Source organism: Gopherus flavomarginatus, chromosome 5 (genome assembly GCF_025201925.1).
Source record: "Gopherus flavomarginatus isolate rGopFla2 chromosome 5, rGopFla2.mat.asm, whole genome shotgun sequence".
NCBI lineage: Eukaryota > Metazoa > Chordata > Testudines > Testudinidae > Gopherus > Gopherus flavomarginatus.
Genome location: NC_066621.1, coordinates 8,454,028 through 8,479,718, shown reverse-complemented (window position 1 = coordinate 8,479,718; position 25,691 = coordinate 8,454,028). Strand labels below are relative to the sequence as shown.

Below are 25,691 nucleotides of genomic sequence, written 5' to 3'. Positions count from 1 at the left end.
ACTCCTTCACTGTGTGGGAATAACTGTCTGGGTGAGATTATAAACAATGCTGCCTCTGTTAACTGTTGCCATTTCTGCCTTTCGAAAAGTGTCCTTGACTACTCGACTGCCCGTATCATCGACTGCTCAGAGGCTACAAAACCTCAGGAAGAAGCCACAAAAAAGCAAAGACATGCTGAAAGCAGTTATGAATCACTCTGCCAGAGAGAGAGTAAAAAACTGCAGGACTGGAGGGAAAAGGAAAGCAGGATCCACCAGAAAAACGCACCAGCTAAGAAGAAAAGCACAAAGCAGCTGATAAGCATCCTGGCGTGCCAAACGGACTCTATCCAGTCACTCGCAGCCACGCCGGCAGAGCACTACTGTGCCGGCCGGCCCCTCTCTCCCCCTCATCCCAAAGCTCTCTCTCTTATGCCCCAATGTCAGTTCCAAACCCCCTTCCCCAGCATCCAGGTTCTTACCACCACCAGCTGCCTCCAACACCTGTACGTTCACCAACCAGCCCTGAGAACTACGACCCTTACCCTCTGCACTCAACCCCCATCACCATGCAGTATAGGCATCCTGAAGTGCAGCAGTCATTGCACAGCACTCCAGACAGGACATGTTCAAACCTGTGACTGTACAGTTCACCACCCTACCCCACTGCCCTTTTAGGTTCCCAAAATGTTGTGTGTCTGTCAAGAAAGTTATTTTCTTTTCAATAAATGAATTCTTGGCTTTGAAAACAGTCTTTACTATTGCAGAAAGTGAAAGATACCGTAGTCCAGGAAAAACAGGCACTGCAAATCATTTTAGGAAAAACAGATTCCTACTAACGTTGTAACCACTGCACTTCACTCCCGTGCAAGGCACCAAACATTACTGTTGGTTTTCAGCCTCAAATTCCTCCCTCAAGGCATCCCTAATCCTTGAAGCCCTGTGCTGGGCCTCTCCAGTAGCCCTGCTCTCTGGCTGTGCAAATTCAGCCTCCAGGCGTTGAACCTCGGAGGTCCACTCCTGACTGAATGTTTCACCCTTCCCTTCACAAATATTATGGAGAGTACAGCATGCGGATGCTGCTTTCCCCCAAGTCTAGCTTCCCATACAGAGATCGCAAGCACCCTTTTAAACGGGCGAAAGCACACTCCACAGTCATTCGGCACCGGCTCAGCCTGCAGTTGAACCGGTCCTTGCTCCTGTCAAGCCTCCCTGTATATGGTTTCAGAAGCCAAGGCATTAACGGGTAAGCGGGGGTCTCCAAGGATCACAATGGCCATTTCGACGTCCCCTACTGGGATCTTCCGGTTTGGGAAAAAAGTCCCGGCCTGCATCTTCCTGAACAGGCCACTGTTCCGAAAGATGCGTGCATCATGCACTTTTCCAGGCCAGCCTGTGTTAATGTCAATGAAACGCCCACGGTGATCCACAAGCGCCTGGAGAACCACAGAGAAATACCCCTTCCGATTAATGTACTTGGATGCTAGGTGGGGTGGTGCTAGAATAGGAATATGCGTCCCATCTATCACCCCTCCACAGTTAGGGAAACCCATTTGTGCAAAGCCATCCACAATGTCCTGCACGTTCCCCAGAGTCACGGTTCTTCTTAGCAGGATGCGATTAATGGCCCTGCAAATTTGCATCAATACGATTCCAACGGTGGACTTTCCCACTCCAAACTGGTTCGTGACCGATCAGTAGCTATCTGGAGTTGCCAGCTTCCAGATTGCAATAGCCACCCACTTCTCCACTGACAGGGCAGCTCTCAATCTTGTGTCCTTGCGCCACAGGCTGGGGGCAATCTCAGCACACAGTCCCATGAAAGTGGCTTCTCTCATCCGAAAGTTCTGCAGCCATTGCTTGTCATCCCAGACTTCCATGATGATGTGATCCCACCACTCAGTGATTGTTTCCCGAGCCCAAAGGCGACATTCCATGGTGCTGAGCATTTCCGTGAATGCCACAAGCAATTTAGCGTCATATGCATCAGGTGACTCAATATCATTGCCGGACTCCTCACTGTTACTTTGGAGCTGAAGGAATAGCTCAACTGTCAAACGTGATGGGCTGGCGAGACTCATCAGCATACTCCTCAGCAGCTCGGGCTCCATTTCCCACAGAAATCGCGCTGCACAGAAACCGTTGGGAGAGTCACAATGGTGCCAAATGTGGACAGAAAAACAGTGACTGCTGGGATGTGAAGCGATGCATCACGGGGTGTTGGGACAGGAAGCGGAATGACCTGCACCCTTCCGTCCCCTTCCCACAACCCACGGTGCCAAAATGGGACGAGGTGTTCTGTGTGATAGCTGCCCATAATGCACCATTCCCAACAGCGCTGCAAATGCTGCAAATGTGGCCACACTGCAGTGCTGGTAGCTGTCAGCGTGGCCACACTGCAGCGCTTTCCCTACACAGCTGTACAAAGACATCTGTAACTCCCAGCGCTGTGCAGCTGCAAGTGTAGCCATACCCTTAGACCAGTATATTCAGTTCTTGCATTGGCAAAATGCTATCCACTTTGAACTAACAATGGACAAGTTTGAATTAAAAGAGCCTCCTCCCTCAAAATCAGCATAACAATGTTACTTTCCATATAGAAGGAAACGAACCTTACAAATCCTGAAATATGTATTAAAGGCCCACAGATACCAAAAAATCACTCAATCTGCATGGAATTTTCTGTTTGTTCTCATGCAGTGTCTCTGATAAAAAGATTAAGAGAATCATCTTTGGCAAAAAAGAAATTTTACTAAGTTTATTTATTGCTAAGCTTTTGGCACACCACTGCTGCTTTTAGTGGATTTTACTCTAATTTCTAATATTTGGGTTGGAAGGAACCTAAACCAACTAGTCCACGTCAGCCTATTGCCACAAGAGAATCTCAGCTTTCTACAGCTTCCCCAAAAGCTCCTACCCTCAAAGTTCTCTGGAGTTTGAACAGTGTGCCCTGTGGCTATTCAGATAGTGATTCAACAGCCTCTTGTGTCTCAGAGGATTAGGATTTCAGGTGAGGAATAAGCAGGAGATTAAAAACTGTGTGTATTCACCTGACATGATTTTACTTAAACATTTTACAGAGCTCCATAAACAAAATCCCAGTTTTATTTTAAAATAGAGGCAGACATCTTGCCCGTCTGTAATTTACAGCTGCACCCAGAAGAGAGATTTTAAATAAATGTTTCTATTTAGTGGCACCTGAAAGCAGGTTACTAGTGAAGTCTTATGGAAGAGAATACACTGTAAAACAAGATGTGTCTATTTACGGATTGTTAATCAGTTAGTGTCAAGTGCACAACAGGTGGAAATGTAAAACAGGCTACCAAGCAAAAGCTTATCAACAAACCCTAGACATCAATATTCTTGGTAATTGTATTTTGAGGCTATTTACAATCAAATAGTATGAAAAAAAATTGGGCCAAAATTGCTTATATTATGAAACTGTCAGTAACTGTTACAAGTTAAAGAAGTTAAGTTTTCTCTATTAAGCTGCTTTAATGTTCTATGAAGTCATTGACAATGCTGGAAAGGAACTAAAAATGGCTAGATCAGCTGTTTCAAACCATTGTCCAAATAAACTGAAAGAGCAGCTTTACAGAGAAGTGCTGTCTGGAGACAGATTGCAGTAAGCAGTTCTGCAATGGTCTGCTAAAGCTCCCAACGTGCAGAGTTTTATTTCTATAGTTGATTACTTGAAATATATATTTGCACATTAGAATCCTTACTACACCACTGCATAACTACTTACCAAAATTCCCAAACAGCATCATTCAAATCACTGCACAACCATAAGACTTCAAAGACTTTATGCTCTTCAACAGCTCCTTCTCTCCAGTGGATCAGATAATTTCTTAAGACTAATACAAAAGGAGAGGAAAACTTACATTCTTTATATGTTACCAGCCTCATCATTTTTAGTTGGAATTAGATAACTTTCAGAAAAGCAACACACCAAGGCAAGTGGATCAGACTTCAGCCCACTGTATTAGGCAAGTACATTCATCCATGATGCAAACCTTATATATAAGCTTTGTGATTTAGCCTAAAAGTTACACAGTATGTATCATATTAAAATGTGACCTTTCCAGAAAATTACTACCTCACCCATCGTTCACTACTATAGCCTGCATTCATTCAAAGCACCACTTTTTTAAATCAAGGCTTGTGCCAGTTTTATATTTCATTTGTGTACAACTTAAAGTGGCAGCTCCACCGAGTGCCAGGCAAGTTTACACCTTAACCTCTACTGTCAATTCACCTCAAGCCCTGACCAGCAGTTCTCTGAATCCAGTCCTAGATGTCCCACATAGCTCTACCAATGCACCACCCTTACAAATCGCAGGACCCTTTGCTACACCAGACATAAGCAGGCAGCCAGCCATGTAGCATTATGTGACTGTTATAAGTATCCACCACAGATGAGGATGAGACTAAAATATTAATTTATACTTCTGATCTAACTCACCTGTAGAACTCAGGACCTTAAAGGAGGCCTAGTGAGTTCCCCTCACCAAAAGAGCATTCCAGTCTAATGAACAATAAATACAGCAATATTTAATTACACAAATGCTTGAAATTAATTTCACTTCCTCCTGCTCTGAGAAAATGCACCAAGGAGGTAAGACATGTTAATAACTGTACCTGTGTTCTTTGTGTTCCAATAACTGACAGTCTCTGCATGTCAGTCTGTCACATGTTTCACAGAAAAGTTTTAACTGTTCTTGTTTGTGTACAGGACAGAAAACAGGACGTTGACCGGATGCTCCCACGGCCTCTGTTTTTAAAAACAAACCATTTTTGCATTTTAAAATAAAGTTTGAAGAGAAAAATCTCTAACTGCCATGCTGGGTAAGACTTAAGAAGTCAGGCAAGGATAATTACAAACTTATTCTCAGGCAAGTCAGTGCATATTACTGTAAATATGTATTTATTAAAACATTTACAGCGTCAGTAGTTCCAGGTGTGTTACTTTTAAGCAAAAAAAGCTGGGGATTGCTTTCCCTTCCCTGCTTTAAAAAACCCCAAATCAAGCTGTTTTGTTTGACTATAAAGCCACATGTCATTTCACTCTCATTATCTGAAGATTCAAACACCTCTCAAATTTTTGTATTGTCAAGAACCCAGGGACCTTCTAAATTACCTCTTTAAAACCCTGACAAAATAGCAGTAAATCACATTTAATGGGAAAACTAAATGTCAAAGTCACCACCACCACCTACTACTACTACTAGGGAATTTCATTTTGGTCAACATCTAGTTATCTGAGCTGCAGTTGGGCTGGATAATAGAAATGTACACACAAGCAAATAAAGGATAAAAGGCAAAAAAATTCTTTCTGAGATTCCAAATTGCCCAATGACCCTTTGAAGACACTTGTGGAGGAAAAACAGTCTTGGGAAGATGAAGCAGATAAGGATTAAAGAGAAGTAGTAAGTGAAAGTTTCCTTGTATCCTCAAGTACTGTCTGAAGCTTGTTACATGATGCAAGTTATTGTAAGGAGAGACAGCACACATGAATATAAAGTTGGGTCTTCCACTAAAGAAATTTTAAAGTATTGAAGATATATTTCACATGGTCTAACAAACCATCACTAACATATAATAGATAATTTCTTCCAAGTACACCTCTACCCCAATATAAGAGTGCGCAGCCCTGCCACCCCGTGAGCACTGGTTTAACGCATTATATCCAAATTCATGTTATATCAGGTAGCATTATAGTGGGGTAGAGGTGTACATGAAGAGTAAATAATTCACCACAGCTGATGACATCACTAAGAATCACTATGTGGCTCGGTTTCTAGGGAACGATGACTGTATTAAAACAGTCCCAAATATGGAAGTGATATTTTCTAACACTCTACATTCGCAGCGAAGCGTTGAAAGGTAAATCTGGCTGTACTGCCATCCTGACAAAGTCATGATATTTGTAGGTGTTACATTAAGAATGTCATTTTTTTAGGTAGCCAGTGCTTGTTGCTTTACCTGGACACACTGCCACCTAGTCAGATTCAGAAGTTGAAAATTTACCAGTGTAAGATCTTATGAATTAGTAAATGATGTCAAATTTAAAGCAGAAATCAAAAAGCCTCTTATAAGTTTAATTTTGCTGCTAGAACTACAAGTTTTTGAACTAATCAAACCAATTTTCATTAATATTAAGCATTATAAGTCATTAATAACACAGTTTTGGCATAGACCAGGAATTCCTGGAAAGCACTTAAAGTGCAACTACATTGAAAGGGGATCAAAACTACCATCACGAGTTTACTAGTTACATACTCTCAACTTATTTGATATCACTATTGTGAACAGAACATCGGTCTGTCATAATTTGACCAGCCAACATGACAGACTTAGATTCTGCAGAAACTGAGCTTCAATTTAAAAATCTTTTGTGCCTTGTTTGCAAAGAAAACCTTCCAAATGAAAATGCAGTAGTTTTACATACCCTGAAAACAGTTCTAAGAGGAGTGACCTGTCCTCATTTATTTTAGTAGGTTGTGAGCTGCAAAGCCTAATGAGAAATGTGGTCCTTAAATTGTCATCAATACTTTAGATGTGCAATTTCACACCAAATTTGTGCAGTTAACGCAGTAGTACCAGGAAACTGTCTAACTGCATATGTAATTGGCGAAGATACTAAGCAGAAACAGTGATGGTCCTGAAAGTGTGCTGCCAGTTGCATCCCCACTTAGTGATACTGATGCAATAGTAACTTGGCATCCTGTACAAGGGCCATATTCTATGCTCAATCTTTATGTAAACCTCCTGTGGGAGCCTTGCTGCATATAAAGGGTGGTACAGTATGACAAACTTCATAGCCCTGGTCCATGGACCATAATTAAAGGTGTATTCCAATCCTCTCTACCAAATGAGTTGACATCTGTTTTACACTCCCCCAACCCCCTTTTTAAACTATCAGCCTTGAAAATACATCCTAGAATCCTGAAATGTAGTTTGGCTCTGCTACTAGCAATGAGAGAACCAGAAAGGTTCTGCAACTGGAACTTAGTAATTGTATTGATACTTAAGCCAAAACAGAACCCAGTTCACGCTCCCATATCTGTCCTAGCTCTGCACAGTTAATAAATACATTTGTCACTAAGGTAATCTGGTATGATTGAGAATACACACGTCAGTTCTGTTCATTAAGATGGTGCACCTCTCATACTTTTTAAAAAAACCAAACCCAAACAAAAAGAGAAGCCTTGCCCTGTTTTTCTGTTCTATACTCATGTATTTCCTTCACAAACCCTTTTAACAGTATTAAGTATTACCAGACCAAGCCATTTTAATTCATTTAACATGTACAAGTTTCTTCCACTTTCAAGGCTCACTGACTGCATGTTGGCTTACCCCTACCTTTCTCAAAAACCTTCCAGGAAAGACATAGGCTAAGGATAAGTACATACAACTCATCCTTCCTCTCTTGGTTGTATGGGCACATGCACTCACCCACACCAGAAACCTCCAAATAGTTTTTATTCCTAGGCGACAGGTAGGATTGGGCAAAAGATCAGCAAACTTACCTGAGGAGACATCCTCTTTTTTTCTGATCATATGATCTTTAGTAAATTTTACTCGCTGATGTGCTTCTATGCATGTCTTGCACAGCCATTCCCCACATTCCACACAAAAGCCCACAGCACTAGCATTATCTTCACAACTAGTGCACACCTAAAACCAGGAACAAAACAAGTCAACATAGTTACTTACAAAGATTCAATTTCCCTGTGGGGCTTTAATATGCATGTAAATAAAGTCCAGTAAAAGTGTTCATTTCTTTAGATGCTCAATCACATATGCTTACAAGATGCACATACACCAAACAGTACCTAACCTGCAGTAAGAAAAAAAGCAGAAAGACATACCTGTTCTGATTTCTCATCAGAGCTACTTGGTGCTTCTGAAGTGTCCTTCACAAAGTAGTTATCCACCAGGTCTATCTGTCTGCACTCCTGGCGGCATATTGGACACCGGATCACACCAACTGCAAACACACAAAAGAAATGTTTTACATTCCCTTGGTATCAAGAAATAAAGCGATGAAAGTTAAATTTATAACAGTCAATGTGCCAGAATCAAGTGAGTTTAAAAGACAAGTGACCAGAATGAACAAAGAAAACCATCTTCTGAGTGCTTAATGTGATTGGCTAAGTGAAAACCAGACTCCAGGATTAATATCAACACCCTAACAAACCCACACTGGGCCAAACATGGTGAAGTTTTGGCCAAAACTTTAGAACGAAGGCCCAAACACCACTAAAGAGACTTTCCTCCCTTTAGGAGGCCAAGCCCAGCTGGTATGAATTGTGATGCAATCATTTAGAGACTTGCCCAACAAGATCCAAGTATAGTACATCATGTAGTTAAAGGACTTGGTCTTGGCTACATGGGTTTTTCTGTCTAAGCAAGGTTAACTATTTTACTCATTGCATCCCTTCCCTACATCTCAGATTCATTACACAAATTTAAATGTCAAAGGAGCCTTAAGACCAAGCGACTTCGTCCCCATATTCTCCAATCTGAATTCTTGTCATATGGATACAATCATTCCACACTACATTAAGGATTTTAAATGCCTACAATGTAGTCCAGCAGACCATTCCTCGCTGCAATATTGCAGGCAACGGAACCTCAATCACATGTTTCCATTAAGATTTACCAGAATACCACAGGGATATTCTAAAAATCTTTTGATTTTTAAGCCCCAAACCAGCGTTTTCCTTAACAGCACAAAAGTCAGCCATTACCCTAGCTGTATTAGCCTTACTACGTTCTACACTATGAATTAATACGAACTGCAATGAAACTACCAGAAAAAGAAAATAAATCTCAGAGCAGACTAAAGGTGTTCCCTACATAAGCTTAACGTTAGTACTGGAATAAAGCATTGACATTTTGGATGGTCATACCTCAGAGTTAAATTAAATATTTTTATTTCATGTTTTAGATGGAAGAATTTTCAGATGAAATATCCTGTATATTTAAGTGAGCAAACTGATATTTAACTACAGAGCTGGGAACTTTAGGAAAAAAGATGATGTTGCTATTTCAGTGGAGATCAGTTAAGTCACTGCCACAGCAGAAAGACATCAAGAACGAAAACTAGAAGCCCAAGCACTTGGAAGCAAGGTTTTGGAAGATACAGAATTTAAACTAAATGGGAATGTAGCTAGATAATCTGATGTCACATTAATAATTTCCTGTTTTCAGGAACTTTGGTAGGACATTACAACACTCCACTCAACTTCAAGAAGGGATGTTTTCTAGCATGACCTATTTCTAGCAATTCTGACTGTATTGTTGTACACCATTTACAATGTGCATAACATTGCTAAACTGTTTAACCAACACACAAATAAATATCAACAAGCAAATGGAAGCAAACATAAAGGCCAAAAAAAACCAAACCCCCAATTAGTTAAAAAAAAAGCAAGTCACATGGTAACTACAAACTGGGTAAACAAATTCGCTGGTAGTAGCAGTAACACTTTGGGATCAGTAACACTTCATCCTAAGTAAGGCACATGTTATTCAGAACAATCTTGTTCAGTGTTCGGGTATCAATACTAACAAAGCAATATTTAATAAACTGGTTAATTAATAAATGGGTAAACATTCTCCACACAGAAAGACAAAAAGCAGGGGAATGTAGTAAGAAGAGAGCCTGAGACATAAGCCCTTGTATCAGAGGCCTGGTATGAGGCAGGCCCTTCCCACAAAATCTGGCGAGAACAGGGCTAATACTGCAGAAATACACATTCGTAAGAAGTGCTAAGCACATAGTATGAGCCATAGGCCCGAGAAGCTAGTACTAACACAAACACATCTAGATATCAAGGATGGTACAAAAACATTCCACAAGGATAACAGGAATACACTGACTCCTCCTAAAAGATCAGTCAGCATGACAGTACGTAATAGAGATGTTCTGATCGAATCACCATGTACAAGGTGATGGGTAAAAACTAGCCATATCAGACGGCAGTACTAACTTGTTTGCATCAGGGTATAAAGATGCATCTCAGAGGGAATATCTTTGTCCAGCTGAGTGGCGAATGGAAAGTCCTGCCATGAACAGAGTTGCATCCACTGTCATGTGCATATGTCTTAGCATCCTCGTAGAGCCTGCCAGGTGCTATTACCGTGATTTGTCGACAATAAATCTGACCTGGCACCTTCGTACCTTAACGGATCTTGTGGTCATTGGGTGGTTCGCTCTAAGTCTGCTGTGCCAGCTGTCTACGCAGAGCTGGGGCAGCACACAGGGAGGACACACACATGCAGCCAAACATCTAACCACATTAACCATTGGAACAATTTACCAAGGGTCATGGTGGATTCTTTATCACTCATGATCTTTAAATCAAGATTGGATGGTTTTTCTAAAAGTTATGCTCAAAGAATTATTTTGGGGAAGTTCGATGGTCCATGCCTTACAGAAGGTCAAAACAGAATATCCACAATACCCCTCCGCCCCCCCTTTCTGGCCTAGAAATCTATGAATTTACTTTATTATATCTACCTTTTGAGGGACTAGCTTTCAGATTAGTCTAGAATTAATGGTCACCGCCTCAGAATTCTTGACGTACATAAGAATGGCCATACTGGATCAGACCAAAGGTCCAATTAGCCCAGTATCCCATCTTCTGACAGTGGTCAATGCCAAGTCCCCCAGAGGGAACAGAACAGGTCATCATCAAGTGATCTATGCCCTGTCACGCATTCCCAGCTTCTGGTGAACAGAGGCTAGGGACACCATCCCTGCCTATCCTGGCTAACAGTCACTGATGGACCGATCCAGTTCTTTTTTGAATGTTATTGTAGCCTTGGCCTTCACAATATCATCTGGCAAAGAGTTCCACAAGTTGACTGTGCATTGTGAGAAAAATTCTCTCTTTTGTTTGTTTTAAATCTGCTGCCTATTGATTTTATTTGACGATCCCCTAGTTCTTGTATTATGAAGAGTAAATAACACTCCCTTATTTACTTTCTCCACATCAGTCATGATTTTATAGACCTCCATCAAATCCCACCCTCTAGTCGTGTCTTTCCCATGCAGAAAAGTCCCAGTCTTATTAATCTCTCCTCATATAGAAGCCATTCCACACCCCTAATCATTTTTGTTGCCCTTTTCTGACCCTTATCCAATTCCAATATATCTTTTTTCAAGATGGGGAGACCACATCTGCACACAGTATTCAAGATGTAGGAGTACCATGGATTTATATAGAGGCAATGTGATATTTTCTGTCTTATTATCTATCCCTTTCTTAATGATTCTAACATTTTGTTCGCTTTTTTGACTGCCATTGCACATGGAGTGGATGTTTTCAGAGAACTATCCACAATGACTCCAAGATCTCTTTCTTGAGTGATAACTAATTTAGACCCTCTCGTTTTATATGTATAGCTGGGATTATGCAGACATGCAACTGAATTTATTCCGGGGAAATAATTGAGGATGACAAGATCTTGCATCAACCCAAACTCAGGACTGTTGCAAGGGTTAGATTTGCAGAAATAACCAATGGTTTCATATTGTCTAAGTGCACAAGTGTTCACTTATTTATATAATGAAGTCTCCAAGGTGAGGAGAGCCTTGATTTTTTCTTCATACTAAGTTAATTATGGACAACTATGTGAGAATTCCAAAAAGGTACTTAAACCAAGAGTCTAGATTACAGAGGAAAAAAATGGCTTCACTAAACAATTACCACTACAAGTATTCTCAGTGGAACACCATCCCCTTGACAAACTGAAACAGATCACATATCCCTCCTTGGTTTTACTACAGTTCTCCAAGGCTCATCACAAGACAGTGGAAGAAAAACTAATAAAACCAGAGGTCTCAAATCTCTGATCTTTCTGTAGTCAGGTCCCACCACTTTAATACACTTTTGAAAAACAGCCGCTGGTTCTCACTGTGAAAATTAAATGAGGGGGGAATAAACAAGCATCAAATGTTTCTAGAGGATTTAGCCAACTAATCTTGGTTAGGGTGATATTGCAAGACTCAAGAAAAACAGTTGTACTTCAAGGATTTTTCACATAAAGAGCCAAACACTTCTTGAGGTCCCATGTGAAAAAAAATCTATTTTCACACCATTTTTAGGGTGACCTGCAGAAAGCCAATATTTTAAAAAAGAGACAAAATAAACTTACCACCTATGAAAGGAGGTAGAAACAACAAGTTACAGTTTCAGATCACAAGAAGGACCTTGTAGAGCAAGCAAAGACGTGACTGCATATATAGTGCCCACAAAGTAATGGGTATGGAGGATATATCAGAATTTTCCTTGAAACACTAGATTTATACTCCTGATTACGTTCATTAGAGCCAGAGTAAGAGTGCAATCATATACTCAGTGGATTACAGAGTCCTTCTAAAAAAAGTTATCTTCTCAGCCTCCGCATTAAATGTCGTTTTCGTGTTTCAGATTTCATTAATTTCAATAATAGTGGTTTTCATATATCCTGTGCAACATTATGCAAAATGCATCAGCCTGTGTCCCGCATTCTTCCAGTCAGAATACATATCTATCAGTAAATCTATGCGTTATCTTAACTATTAAGACTCCAAGTTCCATTCTCCCAAACGTCGTTGATAAGCTCTCTGTATAAGAAAAATGTGGAAATGATGTTAATTTTACAGAAAAGAAAAAACTGGAGAAACTGGTCACTACCATCAAAACTTCCATAATACATAACCAAATTAACAGAAAAACAAGCATATTTTAGTACTTGAGCTATCTATGGCTCAATGTTTTAATCACAAAGCCAGAAGAACACAAGGAGGTTTTCCTTTCCAGTATTCCAACAGGAGGCAACTCTCTCTCCTGTCAGGAAACAGGTAGAGCTTTCAGGAAACAGGCCGTTTCCCTGAGGTGCTGGTGGACATTTTGGTGGCGTTTTCCGATCCACCCAAGGCACCTAACAGAGTTTATGATGGAGCAGAACACAGACATGTCAGACTCAAACTAGCTGCTGATGCTATAACCATCACAGACAGAACTGAGTGCTTGGCACAATGTGTTAGCAGCTGTTCAAACTTCCTGTAATGTGCAGGGTGGTCAGTGATGTTTTCCTGCAGTGCACCACGGTCAAATAGCTAGAGCAGCCACACTGTGGGAGGCCACTAGGTAGTTTGGGATCTGACTGGTTTGACTTGGATCTGCGCGCTGCAGTGTGGATGCCAGAATCCCTGGTTCGAACACAGGTTTGAAAATTTGTTAACGTAGAGTTAACAATCAGTGTAGACCCTAAAGCCCTGGGTTCTCTAACACAGGGTCAGCTGGGTTGAGTCCCTCTAATCCTGGGCTTACACTAAAATATAGATATACCTTAAGAGTTCATTGTATCATACACAAAACCACACAGCTGCTATGTAAATTAGTACCACAGATAATAGTGGTTCTTGTTTCTCTCATGTAACCCTAGCTAAGTCTGATCTAATCAAGGAGCAGGAATAACTTCTTACCTGAAAATTTGGTTTGAGTCACCAATCCAGCAGGTAGGGAAAGCCTGCCTGGCACTGTCAACCACATTCAAATGGACATAGGTTTCACTTGCCATCTTCTCGCATCATGAGCCACTCCTCCCTGTCATGGCACCAGGAGAGAGAGTGTTTCCAAAGCCTGCAACAGAGGGAGAAGAGAAACTCCCAGATCCCTTGTGACAAGTTCCTAACAAGGGCCAAGTGACCCCAATAGGAGAAATAATTCACCTAACACACTAATATGGGCAGAAGGCATTCATGAAGGAAGAAAAGTGGGGAAATATGCCCCTAAATCTGTGTGGTCAAAGAGGCACCTGTGAGTGAGAAGACCTAGAGTACATAGTGTTTAATGAAGGAATTCAGTCCTGTGTAACTGCTCTGTAGATTTTGCATACTGACAATGATCTGACTTATTACAACTACTCAAAAAAAGAATCCACTGGAGGATGGATGAAGGGAATTCTTGTCACTTTCTAAGAATTGTCACTATCCTTCCAGTCACTGCCAGACCCAAGAAAGGGAATGTGAGTCTCCATTAATCAGATAACGAATTACAATCTTGAAACGGCAGTGTGAGAAGCTAGGACATCTTAACGGTTCTTCAGCTATCTGAATGATATTTTTAAGAGATAGAAGTTATTTCCTCACCTTCTTGACTGAAATAGAAGATAGAACATCCAGATGAAGGAAAGCCTTGTTGAGATGAAGCAAAAGATGCAAGCAGAAGACGTTCTACTATATACCAGGAGTGTTACATTGTTAGATAACTGCAAAAAGGCTGAAAAGTCAAGTTTTGCTTAGAGCTCATGTTACACATTCATTTTGTTGGGGTCAAAAAGATTTTATTAAGAGAATATCAATGCAGGAGTATATTATATTAATACCTTGGCTTTACTACAGAAGGACTCAAAAATATTCAAAAGAAAGTCACTATTCCTATTTTCAAAGAAGTAAAAAAAGATCATTAACCCCTACAATAGGTTCTAAAATCCCACACTAACCTACATTGGAGGGTATTAAAGAAACATTGACATAAAAACCGTACCCATCTGAAATTTTATCTATCACTGTCGAGTAACATCTAAAATGTCTTTAAACATATTTTTCATTTTATTTTGTGATTTGACATGAGTATTTTGCCTACAGTTAGCATCAATGTTTTCTCAGAATAGTCAGATTCCCCTGATAGCTGCTTGTATGGGTCTTTCACAAATACAGGAGAGAATTTTTTAATTAAAAAATGTACTTACGTAAACCATAGAGGTGGCAAGTGTAATACTCAAAAGTACTTTTAATTATAAATTTACTAGATTTCAAATTAATTTTGTCCTTTTAAATAAACTGCATCTAACTCTTTACTCAGATTCTGCCTTCTTTACTATGACTTCATAAAAAGTTCTCTTTATTTCTTTAATGTTTTAGAAGATCTGAAAAACAGCCAGAAAAAAAGCTGAATTCTACAAAGACCTTTCATGCTGTGGGATAAAGTTAGCTAAATCTTTTCAAGACAGCATTCATTAGGGTAAGTCTCCTGCCCATTATCAACCAAGCACAATGTTCTGACTTGGGGTCAAGAGGTAAAAGAAAGAGTCAAGCTGTTATTTAAGGCATTTGTGAAACACTTGTATGAAAAGGAGGAAAAAGAGTTCCAGTCCACAAACACAGTAATCCAAACCAGCGCACCTTGCTCTATTTGAATACATTTTACCCAAAAACTGTGTGTGTGTCCGTCCGTGTGTGTGTCCGTCCCATCTGCCCTGATTTCACAGACCAAGTCAATGTGAATAAGATTTCTAGAGAAGTTGCAATTCAGGCAGGCTAGCACAGGAATAAGTCTATGGGCCGGGACCATTTTAGTTGTTTGAGAATAATCAGTATGAGTAGGACTTCTAGAATCTTGTTTCATGGAGACTGGAAAGATAACTTAGCTGAAAATCCCATTTTCTATGTTCTGTTTCATGAAAAGCTCTGAATATTTGCTAAAAGCCTCAAAAAGTTTGGAGCAAAAAGATTCATTACAAGATTTTCTCAACTCTTTACAAGAAATTTGCACATAAGGATTCTTTTCCTAGAAAGAGGTTGCCCACTGAGCCAGTGAACATTTAGGAGACCTTGAATAAAGAGGACTTTTAGCCCAATGGGCACAAGATTATTTGAGAAGTTATTTGAAAATTGCTGAATTTTCTGATCCTAGTAGAGCCTTTTGACCATAAATGTGGTATAAGAAGATTAGCAGGTTAAGTCTGACCATTTTTAGTTATAAAACTGATGTTTCTCCCCATTCCAAGACCATGTGCCTTGACAAATTTCTTGTTCAGGGGGATTCCCCCTTTAAATTACTTTGGTCAACCATAAACACCATAAATCTGTTTCCTGAGAGAATAGATCATGTGAACTGTGCCATTTCCTCTCTTCTCCCTAGATGATTTCAGTATTGATAAGTTTCCCATGTTCCCTTGCAGCTTTATTTTATTTAAAGCTTGCTCCTAGACTCATTTTTGATCCAACTGATTATCCAGCTGACAACAGAACGTGAAGTACTGATAATATTATGAGCTCAACATTAGTTAAACTTAAAGGTACCTAGTTTTCTCTATTTAAAAACCTAATTTTACTTATAATTTAAACCAGACAAAATTTACAATTCAACCCAAAGTAAAACCATTGCGCTATGCTACAAAGAAAGGTAAAATTCAAACCTTAAATACTCCTCCTCCTCTGGGAACAAGCTAAGTGTGTTGCTAAGGAAAATTTTCATCTTACCATGCAAACAGAAGAATCAAAAATAAAAAATTCTTGCTACTAAAAGCAAAACTAGATTAGAACAAAAAGCTCTGGCTACAAAATACACCTATTTGCTGTATTGATAAAAGTAGGGTATAGAAAGTAAATTATGAGAGTCCAAACACTGAGCATAAACTTGGCTAAATTGCTTTTATTTGGACATTTAAACTTGGATTAAACTTTTGAAAAATGTAATGAAAATGATGTCACTAAAAATAAAACACAGAAGAAATGTGACTAAATGGCAATTACGTATTTGCTTATAAACAAGATGTCAATAATATCCAAGATGGAAAAAAATCCCATAAACACAAACACAATTAGAAAGCTGAAAAATCTGTTTACATTTTACATTGATTAAATTTAATCTTAATTGTTCTCAGCTAAAAACCATATACTTAAGCTTCAGAACTTCACAAGCTTTGATGGCTGCAAAAGAGCTGCCAATTTTGCTGCAAACAATCCATTTCATGTTAGCAGTACTGATTCAGTAACAGAAGGTGCTGCTTCCCAGAATGTCTACTCAACAGGCTCAGGGAATAGCAAACGTGGGGAGCACCAAACAATTTTCAGACATCTGCATTAGAGTCCATCCTGATAAATATAATTACCATTTTTAACAACGGCTGTTTCACACGGAGTAGATTAATACTTGTGATAGGTAACCAAGGCTTCCTCCTTCACAATTCTGGCTGAAGATGCATTAAGTATTGAAATAGTACTGTTGTTACATTTTAAACCACTCAATTATATTAGAGAGGACTAACCCATAACTATCTATCTTTCGTCTTTCCTATTAAAGAGTTTCATCCTTAACAATTTAGATGTATATGTTTACTTAAATTGCCATAATGTGTTCAGCAGGAACTACAGTCTAAACATACTTGACAACAGTATTCACCTAAACTTGGGGAACTGTAATGAATTTTCCATGTGAAATGCAATGCCATTCATATCACAAGAGTAGTGCTGTGTTCTGAAAAGATTCAGAACACAGCACTAACCCAATCCAAAACTAGTGAAGTGCCCAGTAAGAAACAACTGACCGTACAGTTTGGAACTGATACAAACACTTAGGGTATGTCTACATCTACAATTTTGCAGCGCTGGTTGTTACAGCTGTATTAGTACAGCTGTATAGGGCCAGCGCTGCAGAGTGGCCACACTTATAGCAACCAGCGCTGCAAGTGGTGTTAGATGTGACCACACTGCAGCGCTGTTGGGCGGCTTCAAGGGGGGTTCGGGGAACGCGAGAGCAAACCGCAGGGAAGGAGACCTGCTTGCACGGGGGTTCGGGGAACGCGAGAGCAAACCGGGGAAGGAGACCTGCTTCCCCGCGGTTTGCTCTCGCGTTCCCCGAACCCCCCCTGCAAACCGCAGGGAAAGAAAACCTGCTTGCTCGGGGGTTCGGGGAACGCGAGAGCACACCGCGGGGAAGGAGACCTGCTTGCTCGGGGGTTCGGGGAACGCGAGAGCAAACCGCAGGGAAGGAGACCTGCTTGCTCGGGGGTTCGGGGAACGCGAGAGCAAACCGCAGGGAAGGAGACCTGCTTCCCCGCGGTTTGCTCTCGCGTTCCCCGAACCCCCCTGCAAACCGCAGGGAAGGAGACCTGCTTGCTCGGGGGTTCGGGGAACGCGAGAGCAAACCGGGGAAGGAGACCAGCTTCCCCGCGGTTTGCTCTCGCGTTCCCCGAACCCCCCTGCAAACCGCGGGGAAGGAGACCTGCTTGCTCGGGGGTTCGGGGAACGCGAGAGCAAACCGGGGAAGGAGACCTGCTTGATTACCAGAGAGGCTTCCTCAGGTATGCTGGGATACCTGCTTATTCCACGGAGGTCAAGAAAAGCGCTGGTAAGTGTCTACACTTGATTACCAGCGCTGGATCACCAGCGCTGGATCCTCTACACCCGAGACAAAACGGGAGTACGGCCAGCGCTGCAAACAGGGAGTTGCAGCGCTGGTGATGCCCTGCAGATGTGTACACCTCCTAAGTTGCAGCGCTGTAACCCCCTCACCAGCGCTGCAACTTTGTGATGTAGACAAGCCCTTAGATGAGACCATGTAAACCAATGCTAAACTCAGACTTCCCAGGGGTACCCAGGATTGTGAGGCACTTTGCTACCACATGCCCTTAGCCTGAGGAAGCCTGGTTTGTGGCTACCACCTTCGCTTCTCTGCTAGCATCTCCCTGTCCTGGGCACTCTGCTTTGTTTCCCCACTTTCTAGCTCTCTCAGCTATTTCCAGCTTTTGGATCTCTATCTTGTCCAGTTCGACTGCAGGACTGCCCCACTGGGACTTGTGCCAGGCTGGTTTCCTAAACCGATGCCTCCCTCGACCACAGGCACTTTCAATGGATTAATCAGTTGTCCCTGATGTTTATGATATTCCACGAGTAGAGATTTCATCCCCTCTCCGGTTTCCCCTGTAGCTTCCAAGTCGTAGTCTGCACACAGTTTTCCCCAGCTGGGATCTGGTATGCTTAGCATATATTTCTGGCTTACCCATTCTGTCCTCGCCATTCTTCTATTTCCCTTACCCAAAATAAACTGAAATCTTTTTCTTTACCTGTTTCTAACCTTCTCACGTTAGAATCTTTTTGTATCTGTGCTATCCGGTATATAAGTGTGTGAAGCGTGACCCTTGGCTAAACAGCAAGGGTGTAGTTCCTGCCAACCATGCCACTATGATACTTTCTGGGGTATACTGAGGGTTGTGAGGCACCTTAATATCACCTGCCATTAAGAAGCCTTGTTTGTCCCTGCCTGGGGTCAGCTCCCTAACCCTAATGGCCATGGGTAACACAAGCACTCCCCTCAAGGCTTCACAGGCCCTGCTCCGCCGCTTCTTGATAGGTTAGCGATAAGTAAGAAGTAGTATTGGAAACAAGAGTGGTTACATATAAAATAAAAATCAGAACGTTCATTGCAGAACCTAGACTGAATTAACTAGACACTCATGTCTGATAAAGTAATGCATACCCAAAGTCCTTGAAGAACTTTACAGCCAGGCTTGGCTGTGAGCCTCTTCTTATGAGACAGACATGCAGTTAAGCTTGTCTCCTTCTAGGTCAGGGATTCGCAACCTTTGACACGTGGCCCATAAGGATAATCCGCTGGCGGGCCATGAGACATTTTGTTTACACTGACCCTCCGCAGGCACGGCCCCCCGCAGCTCCCAGTGGCCGCGGTTTGCCATTCCCGGCCAATGAGAGCTGCAGGAAGTGGTGGTCAGCACCAGCCCGCCCCTTACCACAGGTCCCATTGGCCAGGAATGGCAAACCACGGCCACTGGGAGCAGCGGGGGGCCGTGCCTGCAGATGGTCAACGTAAACAAAATGGCTCACAGCCTGCCAGCAGATTACCCTGATAGGCCGCATGCCGAAGGTTGCTGACCCCTGTTCTGGGTGAAGGACCTAGCCTGTTCCCTTGCCTCCCAAAATAAACAAGTCCCAGCCTTTGTTCTCATGCATAAAGGGGACACAGAAGGAGACAGACCTCCCCCCACCCCCGTTTATTTCTTCCTACAGATTCTCTCTTGTAGATTTTGCAACCTTTTGGCTAGCACCAGGCTCAGTATGCAAATATGCCTCCATTGTGAGGCAGACAATACACAATTCACATATGACCAGACAGGGAGATAAGCGTCTGTTACCTCCTGCCTGAAAGGTACATGTCTGAGGCATGTCACCCAGAGGTCACTTCTGGGTGACCTGCCTTAACTCCCAGACCTTAAGAACACAATTTTCAATATAGATATATAAATTAATTATCTATACGTACATTTCACAGTGATAATGACAAGTAGGCTACTGGCTTTCAGTGAGACTTCACATCACCTTTTGGAGATCTATTAAGCATACATCTAACACAGGGGATCCCTATCTCCCTCCTGTACCCTCTGCCAGTTGGTACCCTGAGATCCCTGGGACACACATATATTACCTGTTCAAAATTTAATTACTTTTAGATGAGACTTCAATTTTTAGCTCCACGAAATGTTTAACAGCATAAAAAAAGTATCAAAGAAACACTGGAAATTCAACTGGAAAGTACACTTTGACAGTTCCCCTTTAAGGCTGCTGCCACTTAAAACAGCAGCACAATACTTTATATTTCATTATTTTTATAGTGATTCAGCAAGTCAGAGTGATATCTGATCCAACAGCAAACAGACTGCATATCAGTGAATCTTTGTAACAGAAAACTTCTGCCAAAGAGTACTTAAAATTCTAGACTAAAGGAAGAAAGCGTTTCACAAAACTTCTCTATCCAACGGATTTTGTCCAATATAAAAAGAGTCACTACAGAAATAATTTCAGCTGCTCCTATTACACCAGTGCCAATGAAACACACTGGAGAGGAGAAACAATCGGATGGCTTGAGTACTGTACCAAACATTAGGAATCCCTTTACTCCTTCTGCTGACACAAACTTCCTTGAGGAAGGAGGCAAGACTGTTTGCCTCTTTTTCATATGTAAAATGTTCCTAACCTGACCTAATCAAATACTAAATATAGTATAATGACAGTACCCAGTGTATGTGGCATGTGCACAGCCTGCTTCAATGAAGTTTATTCTGATCAACCTTCGGGCTTCTCTCTCAAACACCAGTGAAAATGTCATGGATGATGTCAGTTTCACACGGCTGCTGCTACTACTTGGGAAAGCAGCTCCAACGTCTGCTAAGGAAGAGGTATAGCAGAGACCTCCTCCCTTCCCTCTGACAGCAGCCAAGAGGCTCTGAAGATGTGAGAGCAGATAAAGCTCTAGCTGCTGAAAAGGCAAGAATGTGGGTAAGGAAGGAGGGGTGTTGGAACTTCAGATTTCAGACTCCATGAGCCAGAAAAGCACCCTGCTATAAATGTATTAGGTATTTGTATGGTAGCTCTTTACTGCAGTATCTGATTGCTCACCACCTTGCATGTATTTATACTCAACACCCAAGAGGCCGGACAGGGCTATCATCCCCATTTTACAGATGGGCAACTGGGGCACAGCGTGATTGACTTGCCAAGGTCACACAGGAAATCTGGTGGAGCAGTAACTTAAATCTAGCCTAGGTTCCAAGTCCTAAGCTAATGCCCCATGCACTGAAACATCCTTCTTTAAAACCCCCACACCCCTCACGCTCACTAACAGCAGCAAAGGCGGCACTTCTCATGAACTTCACTAGCATGTTCCCCAATACTAGTGTCTCATATCTCACTTTGGATAGCAGGTGTCCCATCATGTTTACAGCTCCCTGATGGAAGGGCTTAAATTACAGAATTCAACATTAAGTTCGATGTTAATACTAAATACAATGGGTAACAGCTAATTAGCTGCAATCACACAAAAATGGTGTCAGATCCTCTATATTTCAAATTTCCCCATACCTGAAACAGGATGAAGTAGCATACAATAGCAGACTGGAGTTATAGTCACTTTAGACATGAACATGCATAAAGCAGGCAGTACTGCAATAGCTAAAAACTCATGATGTGCAACAATTACAATTCACAAAATAAAGCAGTATATTATGAATCTGAAACCAAAGTATGACAAAGGAACCAAACAAGTAAATATATAACGGCTTATTTCCAGTAATAATGGTCTTTATAATTTTTCTTTTGTTGTTCTACAAAGTAGCAGGGTAAAAGTATACCACATGTTTACCAGCTCCAACTAGAGTACTATAGCCACTGCCTAATGTTAGCTACAGCATTCAAGTAGGAGTATTTTCAACTACCTCTACTGTTCCCTAGTAACTAACTAGACACATCCATTATTCTTTCACCACATAAAAATTACACGTCTTAGTATTAAAATCTAATCACCAGAAGCTTAACAAGCATAAATATAGTAGATCAGGAGAATCAAGAAAATTTTCTTGTCTCTCACAGTCACCAGGAAGAGTCTACTACAGAAACTTCTTAAATCTTATTAGCCAGTCCAACCTTTAAGCAGCCTTGCACAGAATGTTCAATGCCATAAGAGATGGACATGGCTTTGAAAGAGTTCTGAAAGAGTTCAGACCCATGGGTCTGACTCAGTCAACTGAACAAGAACTCCACTTTTCCACTGAATATGTTTTCAGAATAATTTCTTGCATAACTGGATCAAACTCAAAGACAGATGGACACTGCCATTAAGTAAGTGATGATTACATGAACTAGTGACATGTAGTGGAATTTCTTCCCAGTTTTCCCTCTTGACACAATTAGGGTCATAACAGAATTCAAAGTCAATTTTCCCCTAAAGAGGAGGAGCAACTCAAGTTGTTCCTCTAACTCAATTAAGGAAACTCATTTTTTTCTCCCATAGGACAGAGTCTAAGACCTGATGCCACATTTCCATCAAAAAACATTTAAATGACAGCTGGGAAAACCAGAGTTTGAGATCCTCCCTTTACCACAGCAGCAATAAGCCAAAGAGCATCACTTTACTGATATTTATTTCTAACCCATGATCATAGAGAGGAAGTGCCAAGGTCATTTAAATACATTATTGTATGTGAACTCTGTAGTGGAATTTACTTATTTAGGGCTAGTCTACACTGGCAGCACTTTAACGTGGCTTGTGTGGTGGTGGCGCAGCGCTGGAACAGAGCTCTCACAGCGCTCTAAAAAACCCACCTCCACGAGGGGCGTAGCTACCACTGCTGGTGCACTGTCTACAGTGGCGCTTCACAGCCCTGAAACTTGCTGCGCTCAGGGGGGTGTTTTTTCACACCCTTGACCGAGAAAGTTGCAGCACTGTAAATTGCCAGTGTAGACAAGGTCTTAGTGGTTTTAGGAAGCAGGGGGAGAAGGGGTATGCAGGGGAAGAAGTTAGAAAGGAAAAATCTAGTCTTGCAGAGCAACACTTTATTGCAACATGGAGAAAACACTTGGAACTGCTAGGGAGTTGAAATATTCCTTGGCCCACAGAACATACACCTATATTCTGTAATTTACATGCAGCTCCACTTAAAACTTCATGACATATGTATCAGGTGTGTTCTTCTGTAAACTGATAAGAAATTTATTTAATCCAAGAAGAATTGACACTGATTTACATTCCTGAATACCACTAGCTGGAGCACTCAAAGGAAGCTAATCTGACCTCTTAAAAAGCAAAGAATGGTAAAGTAAGAGTATGCATATGGGGAAAGGGCAAGGAAAATGCTGCAGCCTGTTCCTGAATGTATTACTGTACGCAAAATGAAAGAGGACCCACGACTGCAAGGCACTGTCACAAGTACTTTGTATTCCCGGATCTCAAGATATTTTACAAACAAAGCCTTAACATCCCAGTATTCTCACACCTATTTCTTCTAAATAGAAGGTAAACTGAGGCAGGACAACAGGGTTAACATTTCCTTCTCTGTTAAAGATAGTTTCTTTTTGTAAAATCACACGTGGTCAGGGCCTTCTTTGACATCTTGGCAGAAAGTTTATGTTCTCCAGCAGAACACATACGCTTCAGCATCATGCTTAGGCATTGGTTCAGAAGAGATCATAGCCAGAGATGGTATGGCCAGTCAGAAGAGATAGTTTTGTACCTTTTATAAGGCTTGTCTTGTACCTTTTATAAGGGTTGTCCAGAATTCAAGCCTGGACTTCACTGCATAAAGATGCTTACTACATATAAGTAAAATGCATATTTCTTATTTTATTGAATAATGTGGCTTATTTATGTAACTTATTCTTTGTAATTATTTACATATATATACACAAGTCCAAAATTAAAATGAACAACATTTCTTCGTATGTTTCTTCATTGTTGTACTTTACAAAAAAATCCAACCCAGAATGGAAAAATGAAAAAAAGGAAAACAAATGAGATCACACATTTAGGAAGAGACCTATTCTCAGGACTGACTGACTTAATATAGCAAGTATCCAAGAACATTCACTTTAGAGAAGTGGATTAGAATTTTTCACTGATGCATAGGAGATGCCACATTAGTTAACACTTGCCTAAAGAGCTACAGCTGTGTATCCAAAGGTCCCCCATTTTAAGCTTCTATTTTCAACCAGCAAATTTACCCTTTGAAATATCCCAAGCTTGTTTTCAACCCAAAGATGAATTTTTCATCACAATATTTAAAGAAAATCCTTTCAGCTGTTTACTTTTCTTTATAAGCATGATAAAAATAGTGTTACACACTTCAGGAAATATTTTCAGACATTTGTGTTCTCTAATAACTCAAACTTCTGTTTTAAAGTTGAAACTTGGCATACATGTAGCCCTCTGAAGAATGAGTATTTTTCCAAGTTTGATAGATTGCTTGAGATAGCCAAAATGAGTAAGTTTTGCACATGTATAATATGTCATTATTTCCCTCGCTGGCTACAAGGCTCATCAAATGCACGTATCTGATAGCCACACATCAAAATACCCGTGCTAACTGAATTGATTAGACATTCAAAAAAACCCACACAGGTCACTAGAATGTCACACCATCAGCCTGACATTAAACAAAATATAAGTAATTTCAAATTCTACACCTAAATGTCTCTGGCAATATTCATGGTATTGCACTTTATCTTTTAAAAAAATTTTTACCTTCCTTTACAGCTGTTTGAAAGACCTGCACAAAAGAGAAACAGTGATATCGCATTAGGTCCAAGAAAGCCCAGTTGAGGCTGGGACTCAAATGGGAAATAGCAAAACTGACTAGGCACAAAGTGCTATCAAATACATAAAGTAAACTGAGAAGGAGAAAAAAAACATCAGTTATATTATCAGAAGTTCCCAAAGTGTCATCAATAGATAGCTGGCTGACTGGTCAGTGGTGTTGGCCGCTCCCCCTGATTTCCAGTTGCCAAATTCATTAAAAGACACTTAGAATTTCACGTTTCGTTCTCAGATCACTTTTTTATGTAAACAGTTGCCACGAGGATGTTATGTGATTGTGAACAGGAAAAGCTGTTGTCCACAAAACAATCAATGCAATGACTGGTGGCTCACAAGACACTTACGTATTAAAAAGTATGGGAACTGGTAATTTATAGTAATCTTAAACATTATTTGCAACACACAGGTTACAAATAATCAGACTCATGTATGAAAATGTATTAAACTGAAAGAGCTCAGAAATTTGTATTTCCCTAGTATAAGAAATCATACACAACCTAAAAGAAAGGATTTCATTGAACATTCTTTAGAATTAAACCTCCACTGAAGTTTAGCCAACATTGCACACAGCGCCTTCCTAATAATGCACAAGAAAGAAAGTGAGGGTATGTCTACATTGCAGCTGAGAGCCTAGCAGACAAACACATGCTAGCTCTGCTCAAGCTAGCACCCTAAAAATAGCAATGTGCATGTTGCAGCAAGGGCGCTGCTATAGACTAGCCACCTAAATATGATTCTAAGGCAGGGGTAGGCAACCTATGGCACATGTGCCAAAGGCAGCACGCGAGCTGATTTTCAGTGGCACTCACACTGCCCGGGTCCTAG

The 25,691-nt window shown here is 41.0% G+C and overlaps 1 protein-coding gene across 3 annotated transcripts in view; it reads right to left on the bottom strand.

The window, feature by feature from the left end:
- Positions 1-25,691, bottom strand: part of TRIM33 (tripartite motif containing 33) — a 73,227-nt gene that overhangs the window by 40,542 nt on the left and 6,994 nt on the right. For 2 of the 3 annotated variants that reach the window (XM_050954272.1, XM_050954273.1), the window contains exons 1-4: positions 13,466-13,565; positions 7,854-7,972; positions 7,512-7,659; positions 4,621-4,753 (exon numbers count right to left, since the gene is read on the bottom strand). In XM_050954272.1, the coding sequence (XP_050810229.1) occupies positions 4,621-4,753; positions 7,512-7,659; positions 7,854-7,972; positions 13,466-13,532 (467 nt within the window). In that variant the 5' untranslated portion in view covers positions 13,533-13,565. Of the gene's footprint in view, positions 1-4,620; positions 4,754-7,511; positions 7,660-7,853; positions 7,973-13,465; positions 13,566-25,691 lie in introns of those variants that run through there. The other variant, XM_050954271.1, reaches the window with a different exon arrangement.